General features: G+C 42.5%; 1 protein-coding gene across 1 annotated transcript in view; it reads left to right on the top strand.

Annotated features, from left to right (window-relative positions):
• The window catches only part of INTS15 (integrator complex subunit 15), an 85,637-nt gene that overhangs the window by 8,540 nt on the left and 52,789 nt on the right, over positions 1 to 24,308 (top strand). The window contains exons 2-5 of the mRNA XM_069210438.1: positions 11,501 to 11,554; positions 13,718 to 13,916; positions 15,176 to 15,397; positions 16,028 to 16,193. Coding sequence (XP_069066539.1) covers positions 11,523 to 11,554; positions 13,718 to 13,916; positions 15,176 to 15,397; positions 16,028 to 16,193 — 619 coding nt within the window. The 5' untranslated portion in view covers positions 11,501 to 11,522. The remainder of the gene's footprint in view (positions 1 to 11,500; positions 11,555 to 13,717; positions 13,917 to 15,175; positions 15,398 to 16,027; positions 16,194 to 24,308) is intronic.

The following is a 24,308-nucleotide window of genomic DNA, read 5'->3' as shown; positions in this document are numbered from 1 at the left end:
TGGTGTCAATATGGAATAACGAATCCTTAATCTCAGTGGATAACTTGTGTAAGGAGTTGCATATTTTTTCAGAGTAATTTACTTCTTTTAATTAACTGGTTGGTTTGTAGGAATAGTTCAGAGTTCCAGGAAAGTGAACAAGCAGGAGTACAGCCAGCACATGTTTTGCCCCCTAGTGGCACGCAGGCCTGGGGCTTTCTCAAGGCGTAAAATTATTTGTCTGTTTGTATGCTACAAAGATCGCTCAGCGTGACGAGGAAGCCAAGGTAAATAGCCTGGTTACTGCGGTCCTAAACTGCCTGTGATAACAGGAAAAAGTGCACTGGTCGATCGCAGCGAAATCTTGGCAGTCTGTCAACCGCACTTTGAAGGTCGCTGCTAATAATGTACTGGTGAATGTTACTTTGCGGTCATGTCCCTAATGGAGTGCCTAATCATCAGCAGAGAAACCAAACTGTCCCTACATTTGATGGAAGTCAGTGGCCATCGAAGATTTCAGCATTCCTTGCTTTGCGACCACATGGCTAGACACAAAACAGGAAGTGCTGGGGGGGATGCTACTCACTTGTAGTGCCCAGCTTAGTGTGGATGGGGTTAGATAGCATTATATGGTGATTACACGAAAAACAACCACAGGATGCAGAAAATAGAAGATTTATTGAGTATAAATAGGAGCCACCTTCCCACTATATGCTCTGTCTCCAAACCACCACTCACGAGTGCGCAGCACTCGAATCCCCACACATTCTTGGCCCACATTCTAAATAGTTTATTCCTACTCATGCCAATTAACTTAACTATTATCTTCCTTCCTTTTTTTTTTAACAAAAGGAAAAGCAATAGAAAGCTAATAAAAACAGAAGAACAAAGAAAAACAAAAATAGACATTAAAAGCACCAAGTAAAATAGACCAAAAAAATAATTTACAGATCTTGTCTCATTTTCCATGGTAAAAACTTTTCAACGGAAGACATACGTACACTCCCTTTTCCTACTACATTACTTTTAACATTGAGAGATAAAGAAGGGACATTATTATTTTTTTCTTTGAGTTTTCCACTTTCTTCAGCGGAAACACCTTCTGTCTCACTCGTCGGGCCCCATTCACAACATCAAACTTTGTGGAATAAGTTTCTTGTAGATTTACATTCTTGTCCATATTTCCCCCAACGACCACCGTACAGCATTACCACAAATGTTTCTTACTCTCACAGGATCAATATAACAGGACCCCACCTTTTAAAAAAAAAAAAAAAAAAAAAGTTTTTACAAAGTCTTTACGCATATTAAGTCCCCAATGCAAATATTTTTTTGCTTAGTGCCCTTTACAAAAACATACCTTGTTTTCATTTTACTCTGTCCCCACTCCACTCTCTTCACCATGTCAACCATCCCCCACTCAGAATGACACGCCTCCATAACTGATTTTGCCAACCATGCCAGAAACAGAATGAGAGTAGATTTACGACCTCTCAAGGCTTGAAAAGGAGACACCTTGGTTAAAGAATGCAGCGTGGTACGATAAAACCACAACATTGTTTTGACTGCTTCTTCCGTATCAAAATTGTTGACTCCTGCCCATTTCATACACTCCTCTAATACTCTGTTTGTCCTCTCCACAAAACCATTAGTTTGCGGATGATAGAGAGAAGTTTTTAAATGCTTAATCCCTGATTGCATTAGGAAAGATTCAATTTCACAGTTAACAAATTGGACTCCATTGTGAGTTATAATCATTTCTGGAAAACCTTCCCTCATGAAAACATCTTTCAGAAATTATACAGCATTGGACGCCGTAGACGTGGCACAAAAACGCACCTCTTGCCATTTGCTGTGATAATCCATCAGGACAAACGCATAGCGTAATTTATGAGACAAAAGTTGAAGGGACCGACCATGGCAATACCCAGTTTCATCCATAGTTTTTCAGGAAATTCTATAGGCTGTAAAGGTGGTGTAGAGACTTTAAAACCTTTCTCAGCACTGCCACAGACAACACACTCTTTTATTATAGCATTCACTTCTTTAGCCATTGTGGGGCACCAAAATTGTGCTCTTAATCAACTCTTCCTCATAGTAGCTCCCAAATGACCATCATGGGCAGCACTGATTAAAGCTACCCGTACACTATATGGCGGAATACATTTTTCACATCTCATCACCACCCTGTCCTCAATAGAGATTTCTTCTGCTACCTTTTAAAATGGTTGCAAAGGCAAATCCAAATTCCTCTCTTTCGGCCACCATTAACCACAAATTCCTTCACTTTACCCAAAACAACATCATCTTCTTCCGCACTCTTCTAATCCTTCTCACTACATGCATTTTCAACCAGTAAATCAACGCTTGCAACAAAACAATTCTCATCATTCTCTTCTATGTTTACCTTGTCGACATCACAAATGGGCAGTCTAGATAAGGAGTCAGCTCTTACATTCTCTCGCCCAGGGATAAATCTAACATCCAAGTTATATTGAAGTAGTTTTGTAGACAGTCTAGCTATGCATGTTGTGGTGAAATTGAGTTTTTCACCCCTCAAAATATATACTAGAGGCTTATGATCAGTTTGAACAATTAATCTTCTGCCCCAAATATAACTTCTGAATTTTTCACTGGCCCACACACGCGCTAACAATTCTTTCTAAGTGACCAAATAATTCCATTCAGCCTCTCTCAGCACTCTTGATGCATAGCTAATAGCCACCTCCCCTATTGAGGATTCTTGTGTCAAAACAGCACCAAGGCCATACTTGCTGGCATCGACAGTAATCCTACATCTTAAACGTGGTTCATAAGAACATAATGCCTTTCCATTTGTCATTTACCTGTTTACAAAAGTGTCTCGACCATTCTTTGTTCCACACAACCTCCACCTTACTTTTGAGCATATTGGTTAACAACTTCATCTTTGAATCATACTGTGGGGTAAACCTGGCATAGAACTCACACAATACCACAAAAGAACGTAAATCTTCCTTGTTCCTTGGGATTGGACATTCATAGACTGCCCTGACCAAACTCGGTGTAGGTTTGATGCCTTCTGCGGATACAAAATGTCCTAAAAATGTAATGTTTTTTTTGTTCTTCTTCTTTTTTTTTTTTTGCATAACTCACATTTATTTTTCTTTTTTTTTACCACTACCCAATATTTAAAAAAAAATTGCAGAACCTTTCTGAGCACAACACCATGCTCTTCTAAATAAATAAGCACATCATTTTGAAATATTAACCCCCCCTTTACATCTTTAAGAAGTTGCACCATAATACGCTGGAAAGCAGATGCCGCAGAAGCTAATCAGAAAGGCATCCTGCAAAACTGGAAACAGCCAAATGGTGTGTTGAAAACTGTGAAATGCCTTTGACTTTCTTCAAGAATAATTTGATGGTATGCCAAAGCCCAATACATTTTTTGTAAACCATTCTGCCCCATTAAGATCTTTCAAAAGATCACTGATCCTGGGTAGGGGAAATTAATTAATCCAAATCTCCTTATTTAAACTCCTTAAATCAATGCACAGCCGCATTTCACCATTCCACTTACGAGCCACAGCAATGGGTGAGAGCTGCAAACTGGCCACAGCAGGTTCAATTACCCCACTCTCTTGTAATTTGTCAAGTTCCTGTTTGAGTTTATCCCTCAAACTAAACCGAATTGCTGTAAGTTTATGTTTGACAGGAACCGCACCTTGTTTAACCTTGATTCTGGGTTTGACGCCCTAAACTTTCTTCAAAAACTTTAGGGAACTCTTGATACAAAGATATCCAAAACAAACGACTCCTTCACTACCATAACCTGTCCACTTGTACCAGGTCTTAACACCATTCCAAAAAGACCTTGATGGAACCACCCTAGAATATTAAGACCTTTGACAGCTACATAAATCTTTCCCTGGATTTTTCTGTCTTTAAATTCCATGACATCTTCAAAATATCCCTCCAATTCAATCCTTCTTCCTTCATACGAAACTGGAGCTGTATTTGGAGGAAACAATTTCCTAGTGCGCCAGGACTTTGTAAACAAATCAGACGTCACCATAGTAATACGTGCCCCTGAATCCACTAACAACTGCAGAATCTTACCTCCCACCGTAACATTCACGTACGAGTCAACACATTCCTTAGGATCATCTGAAACACTACGGTCATCCGACACCACCACAATCATGTCTTGAAACTCACTTACCAACTGTTGGTCAGTGTTTTGCTCTGTTTTCGCAATACAGTTGACTTTCCCACCTTTAGAGAACCCACTCTGGTACACTCTAGCAAAATGGCCCAACTTACCACATTTGCAACGCACCACAGATTTTGCTAGGCAACCCTTATTATCCCTCCCATGAGGTACATTCCCACACCTAAAACAAATGTTGGTGTGTTTGAAAAATAGTTTATCCATTCCCTTGTGGTCCCTACTTACAGAAACGCTAGAAATACGTTTTTTCATCTTTATTTTTTTGTAAAGCCAGTCCCTGTCGAGAAATGTGAGCTAATTCAATACTCTTTGCCAGCTTTATTGCTTCATCGAGAGGTAGGTCACCCAAAGTAAGCAGTTTTTGCTGAATGTGTTTGTTTAAACAATGACCAATAAACTAATCCCTAACCAGTTGATCATGAAATGTGCCAAGCTGACACTGGGAACTTAATTTCCTTAACACACTTATATCATCCACATTTTCACTGTGTAGTTGTTCCCCTTTAAAGAACTTGTGTCGTAATACCACAATCCTAGGTTATCTGTAAAACCGTAACATCAGTTTTTTTAACCGCTTCCTGATATTCATCCATCTCTTCCTCCGCAACAGAACTGAGATCTGGAAGATGTTTAAACATTTCTCTTCCTTCAAAGCCCAATGAATGAAACAATAAGCAATTTTTTCTTTCAGGCCTGAATCATGATGCTCCAATGGCTCCTAAATAAGTTTCAGACGCATCCAACCACTGTTTCCACAATACAGGAGGATTACCGGGAACTTCTAGGAAAGATGGTGGAGCATTAACAGACTGTATGGTAGAAGAGAAGAAAACAAAATAAAATAAACACAAACAATACTACTATTGCTACATGAGATTCATCAAGTGTTTTTAGATAATTTGTTAGCTTACGAAGACCTTGAGCCTGAAGCCATCCCACTTCTTGATATTCACGAAGAAATGATGGTCAAACTTCAAAGTGTTTTTTATAAAAAGGCAGCCATGGTTAGCCGGCAACATGGGGGTTCGTCTATCAGTAGATGGTTTAATGATGCATGTATGAGGGCTAAGACCGAGCTAAAAAAGGCCATAAAGGCCGGGACCCCGGGGGTGATTAAACAAGCAAGATGTATGTATAAAAAGACAATTTTAGAATCAAAGAAAACTTGGGAAGATGTTATTTGGCAGGATTTGTTAGATGCTACAACAGCAAACAACAATACGCTTTTCTGGGAACTGTTGACTAAGCACGAGAGAGGGGGTAGGTCTACTCTAAGGAACCATATCCAACCCGGAACCTGGGTGGAGCACTTTACTCTCCTTTATGAAGGAACTATCTCCACTGGGGCTGTTGATTGCAATAAAGTGGGATTAGGCCCCCTTATTTTACCAAATGCTAACCCTGCCACTTCTCCACCTGATGGGAATTTATATAACTCTGAGAGTTATATGTGTTTCTCCTTAGAAGAAACTGCAGATGCTATCAGCTCTTTGAAGACAGGTAAAGCCCCAGGTCCCGATAAAATCCCAGGCGACCTTTACAAATCAGAGTTATCTATATGGACCTGGTATATTAACCTACTGTCAAATAAAATCACAAAAGGAGGACAGATCCCTGAGACGTGGAAGGGTGCAGAAATTATCCCAATCTGCAAAAAGGGTAATGTAAATCTTCCAATCAATTACAGACCGGTCAGTTTAATCGACAACTTACAAAAAATCTTTGCCAAACAGCTGCTAGTTAGACTATCGAGCTGGGTGACGGAGCAGCAGATCCTCTCACCGCTTCAGGCAGGGTTCCGCTCTAGAGTTAGCACGGTTGACCAGGCTTTTAGGTTGTCTGTGCTACACTGGAAATACGCAGTCTTGGCAAAGCAAACTTTATATGTTGCTTTTGTTGATCTGCGTTCTGCTTTTGATTTGGTCCCAAGAGATAAGCTTTGGGGAGTGTTATACAAAATAGGGGCACCACCCGATATTATCCATCTATTAACACGCATGCATGAAGGCACATACGCGCAAGTAAGATGGGGCAATCAAGGTGAATTGACTAACAAATTTCCCATTAAAAGAGGTGTCCGTCAGGGATGTGTGCTTGCACCACTTCTGTTTTCTTTATTCATCAACGAGGTGGTCCAATAATTAATGACATGCCAGAATGATGCTCCCACCCTAGTCAATCAGAAAATCCCTATTCTCCTTTTTGCGGATGATTCTCTATTGATTTAAAAAACCCCTATGGGTTTGCAAATTCTTGTGGACAGATTTAAATCATTCTGCTGGAATTTTGGTTTGGAGCTGAACTCGAAGAAAACGAAATTGATGGTACTTCGCTCTGGCCCTCGTAAGAAATGTACTATTAGGTTAGATGGAGCTATTTTGGACCAGGTTAGCTCCATTGACTATTTGGGTGTGAGACTTACAGATTCACTCCTTTGGGAGGAACAAGTTGGCAAGAGTGCTGGGCTTTTGCAACATCGGGCAGCATCCATATTGTGCCTTTATAGGAATACGATCGCTAAAGTTGTGTCTCCAGCAGTAAAGATTTATGTGGCTAAGGCACAGGGTGCTGCTGTTTACGGCGCAGAGATTTGGGGCATGTCAGATAGCAGTAGGATAACCAAAATCGAGAATAGCTTTGCACTGGCTTTATGTGCTTGCCCTACTAGCACCCCATTAACCCCCCTATTTTTAGACCTAGGGTTTAAACGAATGGCTGACCTAATTATCTTACAGCCTCTATTATATTGGGTGAGGCTTTGGATAGTCCCCGAACTGGCCATATATAAGTCTTGTTTATTAGAACTGTTAAAAAGTCCTAACTCTACGTCCATCCCATGGATCAAACACGTATCCAGTTGGTTTTCTGAAAGGAGCTTACTGGTCCCACATACGTAATAATTACATTTCCCAAAAATCGAATGGTCATTTAACTAATTTGTTTATTGATTTCAAATGGTACCCAGAGTTCGAACTATATTTAGATATAATGATGTATCCAATCTTCATTGTATATTGACAACAACCTCATGTAAATCTCAGAGTCCATTTTATTCATAAAGCATAGAGTTCAACATAAAAAGGCCATCCTTGAAATCAAAGCATTGTGTAGTAACCACGGCCAATATTCTTATAGCCACCACAGCCACAGCCAACACGTGTTTCATCCTATGAGAAAATGTTCTCTTAAGGACTTCATCAGGGCTGAAAATAAATGAGAGCAATGTCTACTGTGTAGTATAAATCAATGGTCAGAGCAGAACACGACCAATTCCAAAGGTGACAATAGTGAGATAAGGTGAACGAGCCTAGTCTGTCAGGAAAAATATCGATAAATCAACCACTCGGTTATTGGCAAAATAATAACACATGTAGTAAATATAAAAAAAAATTGACAAACCATGCAAGAGTCTCAGAAACCTTATTGTCACTACTACCCACCGACCCAAACAATTTACTAAATAAACCATTAATGATCAGGCTGTCGAAATATGTTGTACAGTATCGATATTTTTCCTGACAGACTAGGGCCGTTCACCTTTCATCATGGTATATACTCGGTGTTATCTCGTCCTTTTAATTTAATAGAGGTTCGCTCGGTTTCGCATCGGTTGAGATTTTGTCTTCATAATCCAACAATTATACACTTCCAAGATGGCGCCCGTTTTGTTAGTTTCAGTCCCCTTTCCATTTTCTTAGCAAATAACGCGGGGACGCTTCAAATAGAATCTTCCCCGGTCGGTCGGCTTCAACGCTGTTCGTTGTTACTGGGACGCTGCGGGATGATTTGACCGCGTTGTGGTTCCCCACTTACAGTTTGATAACCATTATTAGATAGGTGAGTGGCCATAAAGTATGATATGACCTGGATATCTCCGTTTATTTTATTTTACGTTATTTAGGCTTTTGACTTTTGACTTTACGCGGTTTGGGCTTACCACATGGTTGTCTTTCTCATGTTTAATTTATTCTAGGTACGAATGGAGACTACTTCGAGTCATTATTGATTTTGGATTGATTATATTGTGCAAAGGTCAGTTGGGGCTCATTTGCCTTGTTTTTGGTTATTTGGTGGAGGTTTTGCATCCCGGACATTATAGGTGTATTTGAAAACTATAGTGTTTACTTTTTGTTTCTGCAGGTATTGCAGTTATTATTAGAGGACTATTTTCACTTAACATTGTAAACTGAAGTTAAGGTAGGTCCTGGATAAGTCTTTGGAGGGTACACCATTGGTTATCATAAGATTTTCCCTTTAAATGAATTTGTGCATTTTGGAATGATTAGTATTAAGCTTCACAATAACTCTGGTCTTATCCTTATACTCACAATAGTTTCTGCTTAATTCTGGCTTTATGATGGAGACGTGCACATTTTACTGTATGAACCTTTGGCACTTATAGGCATTGCACATGGTGATCCTATGTTAAGGCTCCAATATATAACTGACTTGGGCATTCTCTGTTGTTTGTACATGTTGGTCTGTATTGTGTTTGGTTTATTACAGTTTGAATTATTTTGATTAATATCACATAAGTCACAATATAGCATGTTTTTCTTATCTCACTATTGTCACCTTTGGAATTGGTCGTGTTCTGCTCTGACCATTGATTTATACTACACATGTAGACATTGCTCTCATTTATTTTCAGCCCTGATGAAGTCCTTAAGAGAACATTTTCTCATAGGATGAAACACGTGTTGGCTGTGGCTGTGGTGGCTATAAGAATATTGGCCGTGGTTACTACACAATGCTTTGATTTCAAGGATGGCCTTTTTATTTTGAACTCTATGCTTTATGAATAAAATGGACTCTGAGATTTACATGAGGTTGTTGTCAATATACAATGAAGATTGGATACATCACTAACTTCTAATTATGAATTCATGAGTGCCCTGACATCTGTTTTTTCAATGTTAGTTTCCCTTGAAACATTGGAGGATTAAGGAAGATCCTCTTGCCAGGAGCACCGTGCCACGAATAAGTTGTATCATTACTATGTGGACTTACTGTGAGCGCCCTAATCCTATGAATATCTTCCTTGGTAGCATTGTTTTGTTTTTATATTTAGATATAATACCTGATTTACTAGGCAAATGTTTGTATGCCAGATTTCGATTCGGAACATTACCTTTGAAGGCCTTGACGAGCAGATGGGGACCTTAGTTAAGCTCTGATATTTGTCCTGCATGTGGCACTTCTTCCGAAACAGTAGAACATTTTATGTTTTTTTGTCCCGCTTACTCAAACCCAAGGTTTAAATGGATTCGCAAAATCTGTCGGGAATTGAACTTAAAGAAATATGTTTTAGCTTTGAGGATTTTAAAAAGCCATAATTCAAATGTGACAATTTATGCAGTAAGCAAGTTTTTAGTAACGGCATGGCGCATACGCATCTTTTATTTACAGTGATTTGAAATAGTTCTAAGTCGGGCAAACATGGATTTTATTCTTTTAAATTTTGCTATGATATTATGATGTTTATTTATATTGTATTGTATTGTATTGCTTTGATGGTCTGTTGGCCGAATAAAGCTTATGTGTGAGAAAGAAACTACTATTGTCAAAATGTTGCTACCAAAAAAAAAACTGTGTGCGTCAGCGAAGCCATACCTGTGATAAAATCATACTGACACATGCAATGTCTATGATTTGAGAGTACAAAGAGTTGTAATGGAGAGAAAAGTGTGTAAAGTTTCAAAATTTAGCTGTTTGTATCAGCGAAGTATAACTGTACCAGTATTTTAATGATATTCCGTGATACACGTGAAATTTCCACCAAATATAGGATTACGTCGTAGGAATCCAGTGCTGCCCATATCCTCGAAATAGCATAGTTCTGCTCCAGATATTTGAGATCATCCGTTTATAACGTTGCTAGGCAACCACACGTAACAACGTGAGCCATGTGGGCGGAGAGCTGCTGCTCGTGCAAGTGTGTGCGCGTACAAGCCAAGCGTTTGTAACATTGCTAGGCAACCACACATACCAACGTGAGCCTTGTGGGCGGAGGGCAGCGGCTTGTGAAACTGTGTGTAAGCCAAGCGTGAGCTGGCAGACCGTTGATATGGGTGCGCACAGCCCAAACTGCACTGTGACTTGAAAAAACAAACACAGCAGAAAAAGCTCGCCAGGTGCACACCACTTCCCCGGTCTCTGAAAATCGCGAATGTCCACCTGCTGTGATCCCACTCTGGCGATGGTAAAATTGCCCTTGCCTCCGAGCACGTATGTCCAAATAACTTGCTGCGTGGGTAAACGAAGATAGCTCTTCCAGTCCCACGTCGCCAAATTTATGTGGTGATTACATGAAAAACAACCATGCGATGTTGAAAATAGAAGACTTATTGCGTGTAAATGAGCCACCTTCCCACTTTGCTCTGTCTCCAAACCGCCGCTCCCGAGAGCGCAGCACTCGAATCCCCACACATCCTTGGCCCACATTCTAAATTCTTTATTCCTACACATGCTAATTAACTTAACTACAACACATTTTCTGTTTTGTTTCCTGTCCTGAGTTTGGGGGACTGATGCTCATATGTGAGTACTAGGTCAAGGATGAGGAATGTAGATGTTTTGTCCCACTGCTGATCATCCAAGCATGAGTGGGGATTGTCTGTTACATGAAGTAGCAGATTTTGTTCTCCTGTTTTGTGCTGCTCTAGCCATTCAGTATATACACTAAACTTTTTTTTTGCAGTTGGACATTTTTTATATTTTGTGATCACTTGAGTGACTGTCAAGTGATGGGGCATCTGTCCCTTTTTTTTTTTTAATCTTCATAAAACAAACTAGCCAGCTAACGTCTAGGCTCAGTTTTCTGCTACAGTTGTCCAGCCACTGTTTAGTCTGTGGTGAGCAGTGTTTATTCTGAAAATAGAACCTCATCGTCTGATGATGAATGATAAAGACAGACATTTATAACCATCAGAAGTCTGGCATAGTATTTATAACTCTAATAACTGTGTTTAATATAACTAGATTAGTCGCTATCCAGACTGCAGTGGGACATTAAGAATGTCTTAAAACCTATGAACAAGCAAGGCTTGTCTTTGCCTTTTCTTACGACGGAGTGTTCCCTAGTTTTTTTCCAAGCAGATTGTACTCGGTGAGTAACACGTCTAATATTCAGACCCATGGTGCAAGATTGCAACTTACAGTACACCACTAACCTGTGACGGAGAAATGCCCCAGCCATGTTGAAAGGGGCATCTCTGTGCTACCCTATTAAGTGCTTTGATTATATTTCATAATTTTTCCTAGAACTGGACTGCTGTTTATTCAAATCTTCTCATTTCCCCTATATAGGGCCTGACATTTATCGTGACAAATGCGTCCTTCACAAGAAGCCAGCTCTGGTCGGTAAGTCATGTCTTAAAGTAGATCATGGACACCCCTGTCTCAAGACCAATAATATCTATTAATAATTACAGAGAGTACCTGGAGAGAGTAATCGTAATGTGTTACAGTTCAAGGGATGTGCTGATATACTTCTGAAACATTTAACCTTTACAGCTCTTAATTAATTCAGTGTATTATGTGTAGTTAGTTTGAATTAACATCTAGTTAGAATGGAATTGTTCACATATATTCTTGTTTACTTTTTGTTTATTTTTACAGTTTAAATTACAACGCATGTTACTGAAACACAATAATTCTCACATGTCACTTTGTACCACGCTTACCCTAAGCACGTTTTTATACCGCTGTACGTCCATATTGTACTGTATTTCAAGAGCACTTTATGTAGTTTCCTGAGGTTTCCTGACTGCTGCTCGGTGTTTCCTGTGTGGAGTGCTTTCCATCCTGGTTACTGCCCAAGACAGTTTCCTGTCTAGTAGTTCCTATCCTTTGTGCTTGTCTGATGTGAGTGTTTTCACTGTGGTTCTGTTTTGATGCTTTAGAGAGTTTCCTGTGTAGAAGTTCTATCCTGCGTCCTGCCCCTTAGAGTTTCTTGTCTGGTGGAACCTGTCCAACTTGTTTCCTGTGTAGTGGTTCCTGTGCTGCGTGTAAGATGGTCTTTTACTGTAAGACGGTCTCTGCTTGTGCTGTGTCACTGAATGTTTATTTTGAAATGTCCATAGACGTATCCATTGCAGAGTGTTCCTTGTGCAGCGGTTCCCAGCATAGAGGTAGTTTCTGTTTAAATAATTTAATAGTGCTGGTTTTGCAATTAGCATCCACGTGTGGTTCACATGTCTGCAGTTTTTGATCTGAGAGCCAATGCTGTCCTCACTATTTCACATGTGGTAGACCACAATGCCATGCTCGTGTTAGCAAAGAGCACTTAATTTGCCTTTTACTATTCATTAGGATTTGCAGTGCATGTTCAAATGAACTATTTCGTGAGTACCCTTACCCAGTCGCTGTGCCAATGTGTGCAGTGAACAATGGGGTGCGGCTTATGAAGTTCATCCTGTGCACTTGTTCATCGGGAATTTGTTAATGCGGATTCTTGATTATGCCGCAACCATTAATTGTATGCAACCTCTCCACACGCATGCCTAACACCTGGGTTTTCCGCTCAGTGACAGAGATCTAATGAACTTTTTTTGGATGTCTGGGGAGTGCATTGATTTTTTTAGGGAGGGGGCAAAGTGTCACGAAAACTTCTAACACTTTAGCTGTTAGACGGATGAAGCAGCCAGATAGCAGAATAACCTATCTCAATCATCCTGAAAGTACACCCTAGGTACATAGAAAAATCAGATTGATTGTTCCATGTACCTGTGTAAGATATACTGCATTCCTATTTTTTGCTTTAGTATTACCATACCCAAGGGAAATGATCAAAGGAACTGAATATTTTCTCGGCCCTGGGCGGTTGGTGTTAATTACTTCCAACCTAAACGGTAGTCATTTTATGTACTTCAGGGCAACACAACTTTTAGTAAAAAAAGGGTTCAGTTTTGTGTCCTGCAAATTACATGTGGATCTTTGAACTTGTGCATTAACTATTGAGTTAGCTTATTAGAATGTAAACCTATAACCTGCAGATTACACTCCTTGCTCTGCAACATGCCTGTTTACTCACTGACTCTTATAATGATGACCGATAGATTTCACCCAGGTCTCTACAATGGGAGCTTTTAAACCATTCAACTATTTTACTAGAATATACAGATAACCAACTACTAGTGGCAAGGTGAGTATATGTTCTATGACAATAATGTTGTATGTGAAAGATTGTTTTTGATCTCTAACATGAGCCTTTTTAAGTTTGGGGCTAGCAACACCTGCTATATATAGGATTGTACAGCTGCAAGATTATGGTTATAAACACCATTAAAACAAGTAAGTAGGTCTTGTTATGATAAAAGAGCACCTCAAGGTAGTGTACCACTTTTTGACATGGGCCGGATTAAAGTCCAGTCTGCATTCTGGTGTGGGGACACCAGAAGAATCTCACGTTTAAGTGTAGGTAAGTTAGTGTCAATCCTTTGTATGTGTTGTGATGCAGTAGACCGTTACATGTTTTGATGGTACCTTGCAAGAACTTCTACTGTTTCCTCTCCTTTCATGTAGGTCAGCCATGAGTGATATTCGGCATTCCCTTGTCCGTCGAGATGCTTTGAGTGCTGCCAAAGAAGTTTTGTACCACCTGGATCTCTATTTCAGCAGTCAACTTCAAACTGCACCTCTTCCGATGGTTGAAAAGGGGCCCATCGAGCTCCTGGAGGAATTTATTTTCCATATGCCCAAGGACCGTAACCCCAAGCCTAAAGTAAGTTGTCACAGATGCTATGCAGTAGGTGCACTAGTCAGTGGATGACAACGATGTGGCACTTACTTCACTATGTAACACATGTGATGCATATGTTCTGCTTTTGTCTGCAGCGGCATTGTCAGCTCTTGCAGCACGTGTATATGTATGTCACCTGCATCTGACCTGTCTACATCAACTGATGCAGTCTGTGCTTCTCACAGAGCACAACTTCAGTTTGGATAAACTTCAGACCATATACCTTTCATGGTCAAAAAGACTTGCAAAGGAGAACAATAGAAGTGATGTAGGTTTGTTAATGTTTGTTTTAGCATCCATTTTTATGCTCAAGAGTTAGGCTTGGTAAAATACATCTTTCTGTTCCCGTTTGGTGATCATACAACAAGAAGCCAAGAAGATGTTGACAGAGGGCTGCCAGAGGCCTCCGCTACATAATAATCAACACCCGCCATATGCCAGTATCCATGGAAACCTCTCACGGCTTTCCACCCTGGGTTCTCATTGGCTCCCCACAACACTGAATCTAACAGCTCATGCTAGGTATAAAATGCACTGCTGTGCTAGAGTGCCTAGAGCAGTGGCAAAGGTTTATAGGAGCTCTAATTTGTATGACATTCAATTCCAATCCTGTGATGCTGGGTGAGATTCTGAAGTGGCTTAGTATAACCCAGTATGCATGGAGCTTAGTATGTAGTGTATTGCATTTACATAGCTCTTCAGGCCATTGTCCCTCCTTTAAGAGGAGATATTACCAGGACTGGATGTCCATAAACCATATCCTTCCCAATGTTCTAAAAAGGATGGTACGGAATGCTCTCTGAGGTTTTTCCAGTAGTTAAGAAGCGCTGGCTTGAGTATTAGCACCCATCTATATTTTTCATTTTCTTGTACATTTCAAAGAGTCATAGTTGCAAGATACTGGAACTTTTTGTAAGAATTAAAAAAAAGCTAAGCACTAAGACAGCTGGCTTGATTTTCTTCTGGTTAATACTTTGAATTTGTTGTCATAAAGGAACAGTTTGCTATATGGTTGGAAATCATGTTTCATTCTAACTTCTTTTCTTTAGAGCTGAGCAGTTTTTCCTGTAAAAGTAAATTGGCTCACACATGATGGTGTTCAAACACTGCCTTATCTCTGGTTACTTTGTCATTTGCACCTTATTTACTGCCAGCGAGTACGTCTTGCTTTTCCCATGCGTGACTACTTTATGTGCCCATTGGCATATGCTAATCATAATATTGCTATTTTCTTCTGTTAGCGACTGAATTCCCTACAGGAACTCCAACTCTTGGAAATTATGTGCAATTACTTCCTGGAGCAGACTAAGGACTCGGTGCGCCAGATCCTCTTTTCCTCGCTCTTCAGCCCACAGGGCAACAAAGCAGATGACAGCAGGATGGCATTGCTGGGGAAACTGGTGTCGATGGCTGTGGCCGTTCTCAGAGTGCCGGTGTTGGAATGTGCTGCCTCTTGGCTTCAGGTACTGGAAGTGCCAGTGAGCATTGTGGAGGATAGAGAAGTTAAGAGAATGCACGTCTGTCTGAAGTACTCCTATTCCAGCCCTCCTTTCCTTTTGTTCTGTTTAAGAAATAATGTTCATACACCCACCACGCATCCCTGTGCATGCCTTTGTTTGACTTTCCTCTACAAGTACAGTAGTTTCTGCTTGCCAACGCTCTTTGGAAGGTCACCTTCTGAATCTTGTCTCTGACACCAGATGCACATAAAACTGATGTCCTCTGGAGACAGTATGCATCCCCTGGCAGTGTCATTATCCCATGCCATTCAATGCTTTTGCACATGGGTTAATGTAGGAGAGCATATCATAATTGAGTCTCTTGCCTTTCTTCCCTTAGTTATGTGTCCTCTGCAAGCCTGGCATGAGGACCATGGTGTGTGTGGCTCTGCCTCATTGCGCCAGCCATGTAGGAACCATGTCTCTGCCTTTGATTATAAATGGGGTTGGTCGGAAAAATGAGTGCTAGCTTATCTTGTGCACGCAAGAATTAATGTTCCACTAAAACACTGGTAGTTGCAATGTGGGCAGCATTATTATCACAGCTGCTTGGATGGTACCCTGATAGTACATCTCTTTCTCTCTCTCTTGTAGCGGACACCAGCAGTATATTGTGTAAGGCTAGCTCGGGCCCTCGTGGAGGACTACTGTAGCCTGGTACCTGGATCAGTGCAAACTCTGAAACAAATCTTTAGTGCCAGCCCTCGCTTCTGCTGTCAGTTTATCACTGCTGTTACTTCACTCTACGATCTGTCCTCAGGTGGGTTAAACACTGGCCACGCTCTGTCCTGTAGGGACCTCTGTCTGTTTTTTTTTTTTTATGTGGGTGCGTTGGGGCAGTTTCACTTTTGCTTTTTGAGGAGTTGGCCCAGTTAGAGGAATGTGTAATGCATGTTATACCTGAGAATCTCATAGCGGGAAGCTTTGCAGCCCTAATGATATGGTACTTGTGAGTAAATTTGATTATGTTCGATAAACAAATTCTTACATGAAATATATGTAAAATGTTATGTGATACTATATCTGTCAACCATCTTGGACTAAAACGATGAAGTTAAAAATCTCATAAAACATACATTTGAGTTAAAATCACAAACAATCTTTGAAATACAGTTTGTGCCCAAGATCCTAATTACTAAACAGCTGCTCATATAACCTAGTCACAGATCAGGTGGACATAATAAATTACAGAGATATGAAAACATTGGTGTCAAGTAGTATTATGAACACACAGAATTAAGTTTCTTGATAACCTCGCTAAAGAATTTAGAAGCGCAATTCTACTCCAAGATATTTTGGGAGTTAAGACTGTGCTTCAGAGCACCCTTGCAATGTCTGATGTTGTTCATTAGAAAAATCTGCTTGAGTAAAACTTACGTCCGCATGCCTGGACAGCAACAAGTAATGTGCGCATGAGATTCTTGCTTGTAATCTCAAAGCCTGCAAATATAGCTCCCATTTGTTATTCGTACAAGATAGCCTAAGTTCTTTTATTAGGATTATTAAGAACCGCATGTGAATGATGGATAATTTAACCGATTTATTCAATAGCTCCGGAGTCCGAGGTGTAGTGCAAGGTTTTTGTTGACCAGGTCAAGAAAGTCACCGAGCCTGCTAAGTAACAGGGATTGTGTTTTTAAGGGCAGTGGGCAGGAGGTTGTTCTCCCAAATTCACTGTGCCTCCAAGTCCTTTACAGAGATGAGTAGATACAAAGCCTGTGGATTTGCTCATCACTTGACAGGAAAGGTCCAATTACGGCTTTCAGTTTCCTGGCTGTGCATTTTTAACCAGGGAGCAGTATGTTAAAAAGTTTGCCTTATAGGCAAGGCCGTGACAAATTAGGCTGAATTCTAGTCGAATTTGTGAACGGGAACAGCTCCAGGAAGATAAAACAACTTACGAAATGTGCTACACTGTATGCAGTCTAAAATTAGGACGAAATGACCCAGAAAGTATTGATGGCTGTAGGCCAATTCATTAAATTATTTTGCTAAGGTTACTTTCAAGATTGAATTATTTACTGGCTGTGGAGCTTTGTAGCCAACAAAGAGCATATGCAGCTGAGATTTCTTTGTGACTCTGCTTCTCCAACTGGTATCTGAGTGACCTTTTTTTTCCATGAGGCAAAAGCCCAAGTATTATAGCATGCAGAGTATCCGATGAGCAATCACTAGAATGACACTGTTTTTACTGATAATATATTTTGTATTATTATTATTTATTTTTATCTCTCCCTCTCTCTCAAATACTTTCCAAAAATTGCTACACTAGACTTGGATGAGCTCAATTCTAGTTGTTTTCACAGTTGTGCGTAATTCATTTTAAGCCATTTGCTGCACTGTACATGTGTGATCAAGAAGGACGATATCCTCTGTGAACTAGAAATTTTATAAATGGACATTAATAATATTTGGGGGACACAGTCCTCCTTTTCCAAGGGATGCCCTCATGTCTGCAGTGTAGAAGCTACAAAAGAGAGATGACCAGAACACATCACTGCAATTTACCGACTTTAACTCAAATGCAGGTATCTGAGTAGAGTGATAAAATAGTTTGCAGCAAATTAGATAGAATTTTCCACAGAATTTGCTGATCAGCCTTATCGGGGGTGGCTGTGTAGTCGAGAAAACAAGCAAATAGCAGGGGGCCTGTGGAGTTAATGGCACGATGAGACAGGAAAGATATTGTCACAGTGTAATCCGTGGTACTGCAATTTGGTCTACATCCCTGTTTTTTTGGTGGTGGTGGGGGGGCGGTGGTATTATTGGTCGACCAGAATTCGAGTTTCTTAAGTAGGATCCTCACATAGGCCTTGCCTTCAACATTTAACTGTGTGATTTGATGATAGCTGGAGAGATCCGTCTACTGCCCTTTTAAAGTGGACATAATATTGTTAAAGTGGACATAGTATTGTTAAAGTGGACATAACATTGGCCCATGACAGGAGTCAACAGAACTAGTTAAGAACGAAGCCTTGACCAGGGGCTGGGAGGTGTCTGACAGGGCTCCCAGTAATCTTAATCTTTATCTGATTTAAACACGGGGCCCACTAGATCTCAATTTGTTTTGGAACTTTGGTTCTTCTCTTTGGATAAAAGATGCTGTCCCCCAGATTTCAGCATCTTCCTTTAGATCCCATTAAGGTGTTCCCAAACAGCAGGCGTGAGCAATGTGGCTTCCTACTGGAGCACATTTGTCATAAGAAATCTGCATATAAAGCCAGACTGAGCCTTTTTTAATAGCCCACTGAGGCAGTGTACAAAAGGGAAGAACAAATGTCACAGTGAGTTAAGCCTCTCTCTGCGATCCGTTGTAATCTGCTGGTCACAAGCTGAAATCCTGGCAACAAGGAATCTGTCTTCCATTCTTCTGAAAATGTTGGGTGGAGTACCATCAAACTGAACTTTAGAGGCATTTGTTACTTAAAGTGCTTAGAAATGACACAGGTGCAGCCTGGTAGTACAACACAGAAAAGAACCACTATTATTGTTCAGAATCAATCATAAAGAATTCAAGCAGGATGAAGAAGCTGCAATACTGGAGAAAGATTGATGCTGTGAGGTAGCAGGGTCTGGCATAGGGCAAGTAGACAAAGTTTCAGGCAACATGAAAAACCCCTAGGGGGAACAAGAGAAGGTCTGGTAAGGGTGACATAGAGGAAATGTAGTGTCAAGGGCAGAAACACCAGAGGACACGAGGTTGGGATAACAAAGATGGCAAGGTAGTTTAAAAAAAGCCATGCTGATCAAAGAGTTTGGTTAGGCGATCTCATTACAGTGAGAGAAGGAACAAACGAGAAGACCAGGCTTTACTTCTGTGACACTGAAACTAGTGAAAAGAGAAAATGTCTCAGTGAGTTCACTGCTAACATTTGTCGTGATCTGCATATTGTAGGGTCATATCCCTGTGAGGCACTGCCTTCTGTCTCTAATAGGACAGTAAATGGAGTACCTTTAAATTGGGCAGTAATACTAACCTCTTCTATGTACATTGCTTAGAGATGGTAGTGGTACATTGAAAAATGAGGCAGTGCAATAAAAGGTTATTAGTGGTGATAGTCATGAGGAACTTGAGGTAGCTAAAGGTGCAGCAGTACTGGGGAAAAGAATGGTGCTACGGTAAGGCAAACATATGGACGCCGGGATGACTTTGGGAATCCTTTGTAGAAGGAAGAGTATATTGGATGGGTTGACACCAAAGAAGTAAAAGTTAAATGGTAAGATACAGAAATACGTGAGGACGTGAGCGAAACAAAGTTGGCAAGAGAAATGGAGACCTGTGTATATTTGAGTAGAGGGCATAGGTCACCTAATATCAGGCTAAAGGGAGAGAAGTAAACTTAAAAAGGGGCCAGAGGGAAAGTGACTGAGGCAGGGTTCCAAAGGAGAGCCTGATCAGCAAGTGGGCTCAGTGAATTAAGGCGAACAGCTGAACATTTGATGTGATCACAAGCTCTAATCTGAGAAATGGCAAACCTCTTCCATCCTCAAGAGGTCAGGCAGTGAGTAAAATTCAATAAAGCAATAGTAACATTTGTTATCTACAGCAGTTGGAACCTTTCTGTATGAAGCACAGTAGACATCAACACCGTATAAATGTTAATCATGAAGACCGTGGGAAGGATAAAGAAGCAGCAGTACCGAGGGGAAAAAAAACAGCTGTCGGTTATACGACAACAGTAGGGGGACAGGGACAACATTGTGAACTCTTTGAAAGAGAGGCAGGGGGAAGAGTTGTCATGCACAAGTGTAGTTGAAAAGGGAGTAACACTGGACGATGTGGTGGAACAAAAGTAGGCTAAAAAAATGCAAAAGCCACAGTGCAAGTTTGAAATCTAGTTTAACTGAAAGTCTGGCCGCAGGTATAGTACCCAAGAGTCTGCTGTTATCCGCTGCAAAAGAAGCAGGGCGAATATCCCTTGAATTAAAAAAATTATCCTCCTATTTCACTACTGCTATTCTCCTCTAAAGTTCTGGAGGCTGATGTGGCACATGATCTCTGTTACCACCTACAGGAAACCAATTTTCTTGATAGTTTTCAAGCCGGTGTTTGACCTGCTTACTGCAAGGAATCAGTCATGTTATCAGTACTCTACAACATGTGCACTGATTGGGGCAGGGGACAAATTTTGGTGCTAGTGTTACTGGATCTCTTGGCGACATTCAACATCGTCAGCTATGAAATCATAGTTGACCTTGTGGTGACCACTGAGTTAAAAGACCACACTTGAATGGATCTGATCTTTCTTGCGCAGTTGTTTACAGGCAGTGTCCATTCAAAGCCACTGCAGTTCAGGTGATCTGTGGGGTGCCCCAGGAATCATCAGTCCATCCCCCATTCCCCCCGCCACCAATCTTGAATATTTATATGAGGCCTCTCATTAAAGAACTCAAGAAAAGAGATTGTCTTATCTACTACTACAACAGTGACTCCCAGATTCTTTCGCGTGGATGGCTTGACCAACAATCAGTTGAAAATAAAAAGAGACAAAAACAGAAATTGTCCTCAAAAATAAAAAAATGAGCTGTCTGTGGAATCAACTATACTGGTCAATAACACTGGGCCCGGCCCTTACCCCAAGGTTCCATCAAAAAGTCTTGGAATAATTATTGATGGAGATCTATTTTTAAAACCTCAAATTGATGGTGTGATCTCTTCCTGATTTTGTGTTTTTTTAAAATTTAGAATGATAAAAAAAAAAAAAAAGCCATGTTCCGGGTGGCGTGGCTAGGCTCACACGGAGATAACCGCCATCTAAAGGAGCTCCGCGGATCCTAAACAACGAATTCCTTCATCCGTCATCCAGCAGCTTCCCACACAGTAAGCAGTGAGGAAAGGGAGAGACGAGCCACTGGGGTCACGGAGACCTGAGCCGATCAAGCCCAGGGCGTTTTGAGGGCGGGCTCCCATCTCGTAGAGGCAGACCGCATGAGAAATCCCGACCTGCTAAGGGGCGGTGGACAGTGCTCACCCCCTGAAGAGACAGTGAGGGGACCCCTGGGGCTGGGCCTGAGAACGAAGAGGTGGCCCGAGTCGAGATCCTGCAGATTGAGTGGCCCGGGTTATGGCGAAGAAGCCGGCGGCGGGTGGGAATAGGCTGGCGTGGCGACTGGCCTAGGACGCGGCGGTGGAGTAACCCAGGAGGTGGGTGCGGCCGGCTTGAAACCAGAGACCCCTGAAGGCTAGGCCCAGAAGTGTGGAGGAGCCCGGAGGCCAGTTCCCCTTGAAGAGAACCTGCGGTTGACAGGGCCGAGCCTGATATGGACAGAAGGGAGGAGGCTGGAGGGGCCCGCGGGTGGGCCAGTGCGACAGTGGCCCAGAGACTGGAGACTGCGGCAGAGCACGGGCCCGGTGGGGAGTGTGACCCGGCTGAGTCTGGGGATCCCTGTGGCTGAGGCTGGGAATCAGGAGAAGCCGGGGCCCTAGGCGATATCCTGCGGGCTGTGCTGCCCGGCTCGAGTAAAGGCGAGGAGACCGACTGGTCAGCGGGCAGGCCGGTGCTGCAACTGGCGGGAGACGAGACAGTGGCAGAGGTGAGCGTGGCCAGACAGTGGGGCCCCTGTAGGAGGAAGGGGTCCACGGGATCGCAGGTCGGACCAGTGGAGCATGGAGTGCGAAGGTCCTCGGCCCCCCAGCCATGGGGAGGTGGAGGTGGGGGGGCGGGTTACGCAGGAAGGAACGCATAAGAGGAAGCCTCGCCGATGGTGGGTCGCCGGTAGAACCCCGGGGCGGAGGGGACCCCCTGAGGATGAAGGGGGGCGTGTGAAGAGCTTTTCGCCCCCTACTGAGATCAAGATGAAGCCAAAGGGCCAGGCCCCACAACAATCCAAATTCCGGAGGGGACAGAAGGGCCTAGCGTGGATCTCTTTCTGGAGGACCTCGTCGTCAACACTCTCCTTCCGAAGCGCCTATCCTACTTCTTTTCCGTAGAGAGGGCGCATAGGGTGCCGATTCTTCCGCTGAAGCCAGGACCAACGAAACAGGAAAGGCGAGTCAAGAGGACGACTAAAGGCACAGAGATCGGACAAACCACCAGAAAGTGAACTGGACCATTCTGACCCTGGGGCTAGGGAGGAGAAGTGATCCAGGGGGAGACTGCAGATTGAAATTGGGGGGGGCGGGGGGTTCTTATCAGCCCACCGAAGATGAGTGTCACACATGGGAAAGCACACCGATGAAGAGATCAAGGCTAGCTAGGAGGGGGGCACAGGGTGCCATATATAAGGTAAACTACAAATCCCCACCCTGAGAGGAGTAGAGATGAGAGACTTTAGTACTATAGATGTTGAGTGGGAAGCTTTCCATACTGATGCCGATCCTAAGGAATTAGACTATTTGACACATCATAAGATTTGTCTCTGAGGAGCCAGTCCACCTGTACCGCATTTTATGTTACAGTTGGGGCAACAGGCACTCTGCAAGTTGGGGGGGGGGGGGGGAATTTTAGGCCTACTGGGGAGGGTAGCAGGGAGGGAGGGGTGTGCTGAGGTGTTCAAAGGCACAATGAGCAGAGGTCCTCTATAATGTTTTTTCCGTTTTGCTCACCACATACACTACAGGAAAGGACAGAGAGAGACCCCTAGGAGGTGGGAAGAGGGGGTGGTTGACGCAGAGGGTCGGGCAGTTGCAGACCCGAAGACTTAACCAGGCACACAATGGCAACAGTTAGGCCCCAGCCCTTGAAGGTCATGACGTGGAACATCAATGCCCTGGGCAATAGAATTTAACAGACATTGGTCCTACAATATCTCCATAGACATGCACCAGACGTGGCCCTCATTCAAGAAACGCATCTACAGGGAAACCACTGCAGGGCGTTAGACCGAATGGGCTACTACCTGGTGGCACATGCGGGATTCACTTATTGCTCCAGGGGAGGGGGTATTTTACTTATAAAATCAACACCCTTAGAACCGGGACAGGTGAGGACTGACAGACTGGGGAGGTTTGTGGCGATGACTGGGATCTGGAACGGACAGGCGCTAAATTTCTGTTAAGTATACGTGCCACCAAAACTACATGCAGACACTGGGAGCTGTGTTGTTGCAACTGCCCCCGATGCCCTTATCCTAGGGGGAAACATGAATGATGCTATGGACCCGACTCTGGACAGGATGTCTGGTGGTAGAGGAGGAAGAGATCCAGGGAACTTGAAGACCTTTGCAAACTCGTTGGGCCTGACAGACCTCTGGCGAGCTAACAACCCACACGAAAGGCAATATAAATTTTTATCTGCGGCCCATAGGAGTTTCTCACAAATCGGCTACCTTTTTATACAACACATGGGGTGGGATGCTTTAGGGAGGTGACACATCTCACACGTGGTGTCGGATGATTCCCTGATGGTGTCCATGCTCGTTGGTACTGTTAGAGATGCAGGATTGCCATGGAGAATAGACCCCTGGTATTTAATGCAGGGTGACTTCCCCGGAAAACTGCGTAAAGGGGCTGAGGGATATTTTGCCGATAACCTTGGAAGTGTGACTTCCGCAGGAGTACTGTGGGAGGCCTTCAAGGCGGTCATTAGAGGACAGGCGCAGGCATTAATAGAGGGTCTCAAGAAGGAGCGCTGTCTTCAATGTGAGGCAATAGAGGGTGAGACCAGTAAGTTGGAGGCAGAAATACTAGCCGGAGGCTCGATAAAACCGCACCATTGTCATAGTCTCTTACATAAGCAGCAGGAGTTGAGGGACTTAGTGGACAATAAGGCACGAGTGCACGCTCTGAACATGCAGCAACGTCTGTATGACGTAGGGGACAAGGCAAACAGGCTATTGGCCTGGTTGGAAAGAAGAGACTGGGGTAGGAACTGGGTGACGGGAATCGGAGAAGAAACAGGCGCGTGACATACCACAGGGGATGATATAGCTGCGG

This window comes from Pleurodeles waltl, chromosome 10 (assembly GCF_031143425.1).
Source record: "Pleurodeles waltl isolate 20211129_DDA chromosome 10, aPleWal1.hap1.20221129, whole genome shotgun sequence".
In the NCBI taxonomy this organism is placed as follows: domain Eukaryota; kingdom Metazoa; phylum Chordata; class Amphibia; order Caudata; family Salamandridae; genus Pleurodeles; species Pleurodeles waltl.
The sequence above is the reverse complement of the archived record's forward strand: the minus strand, read 5'-3'. Positions and strand labels throughout refer to the sequence as shown.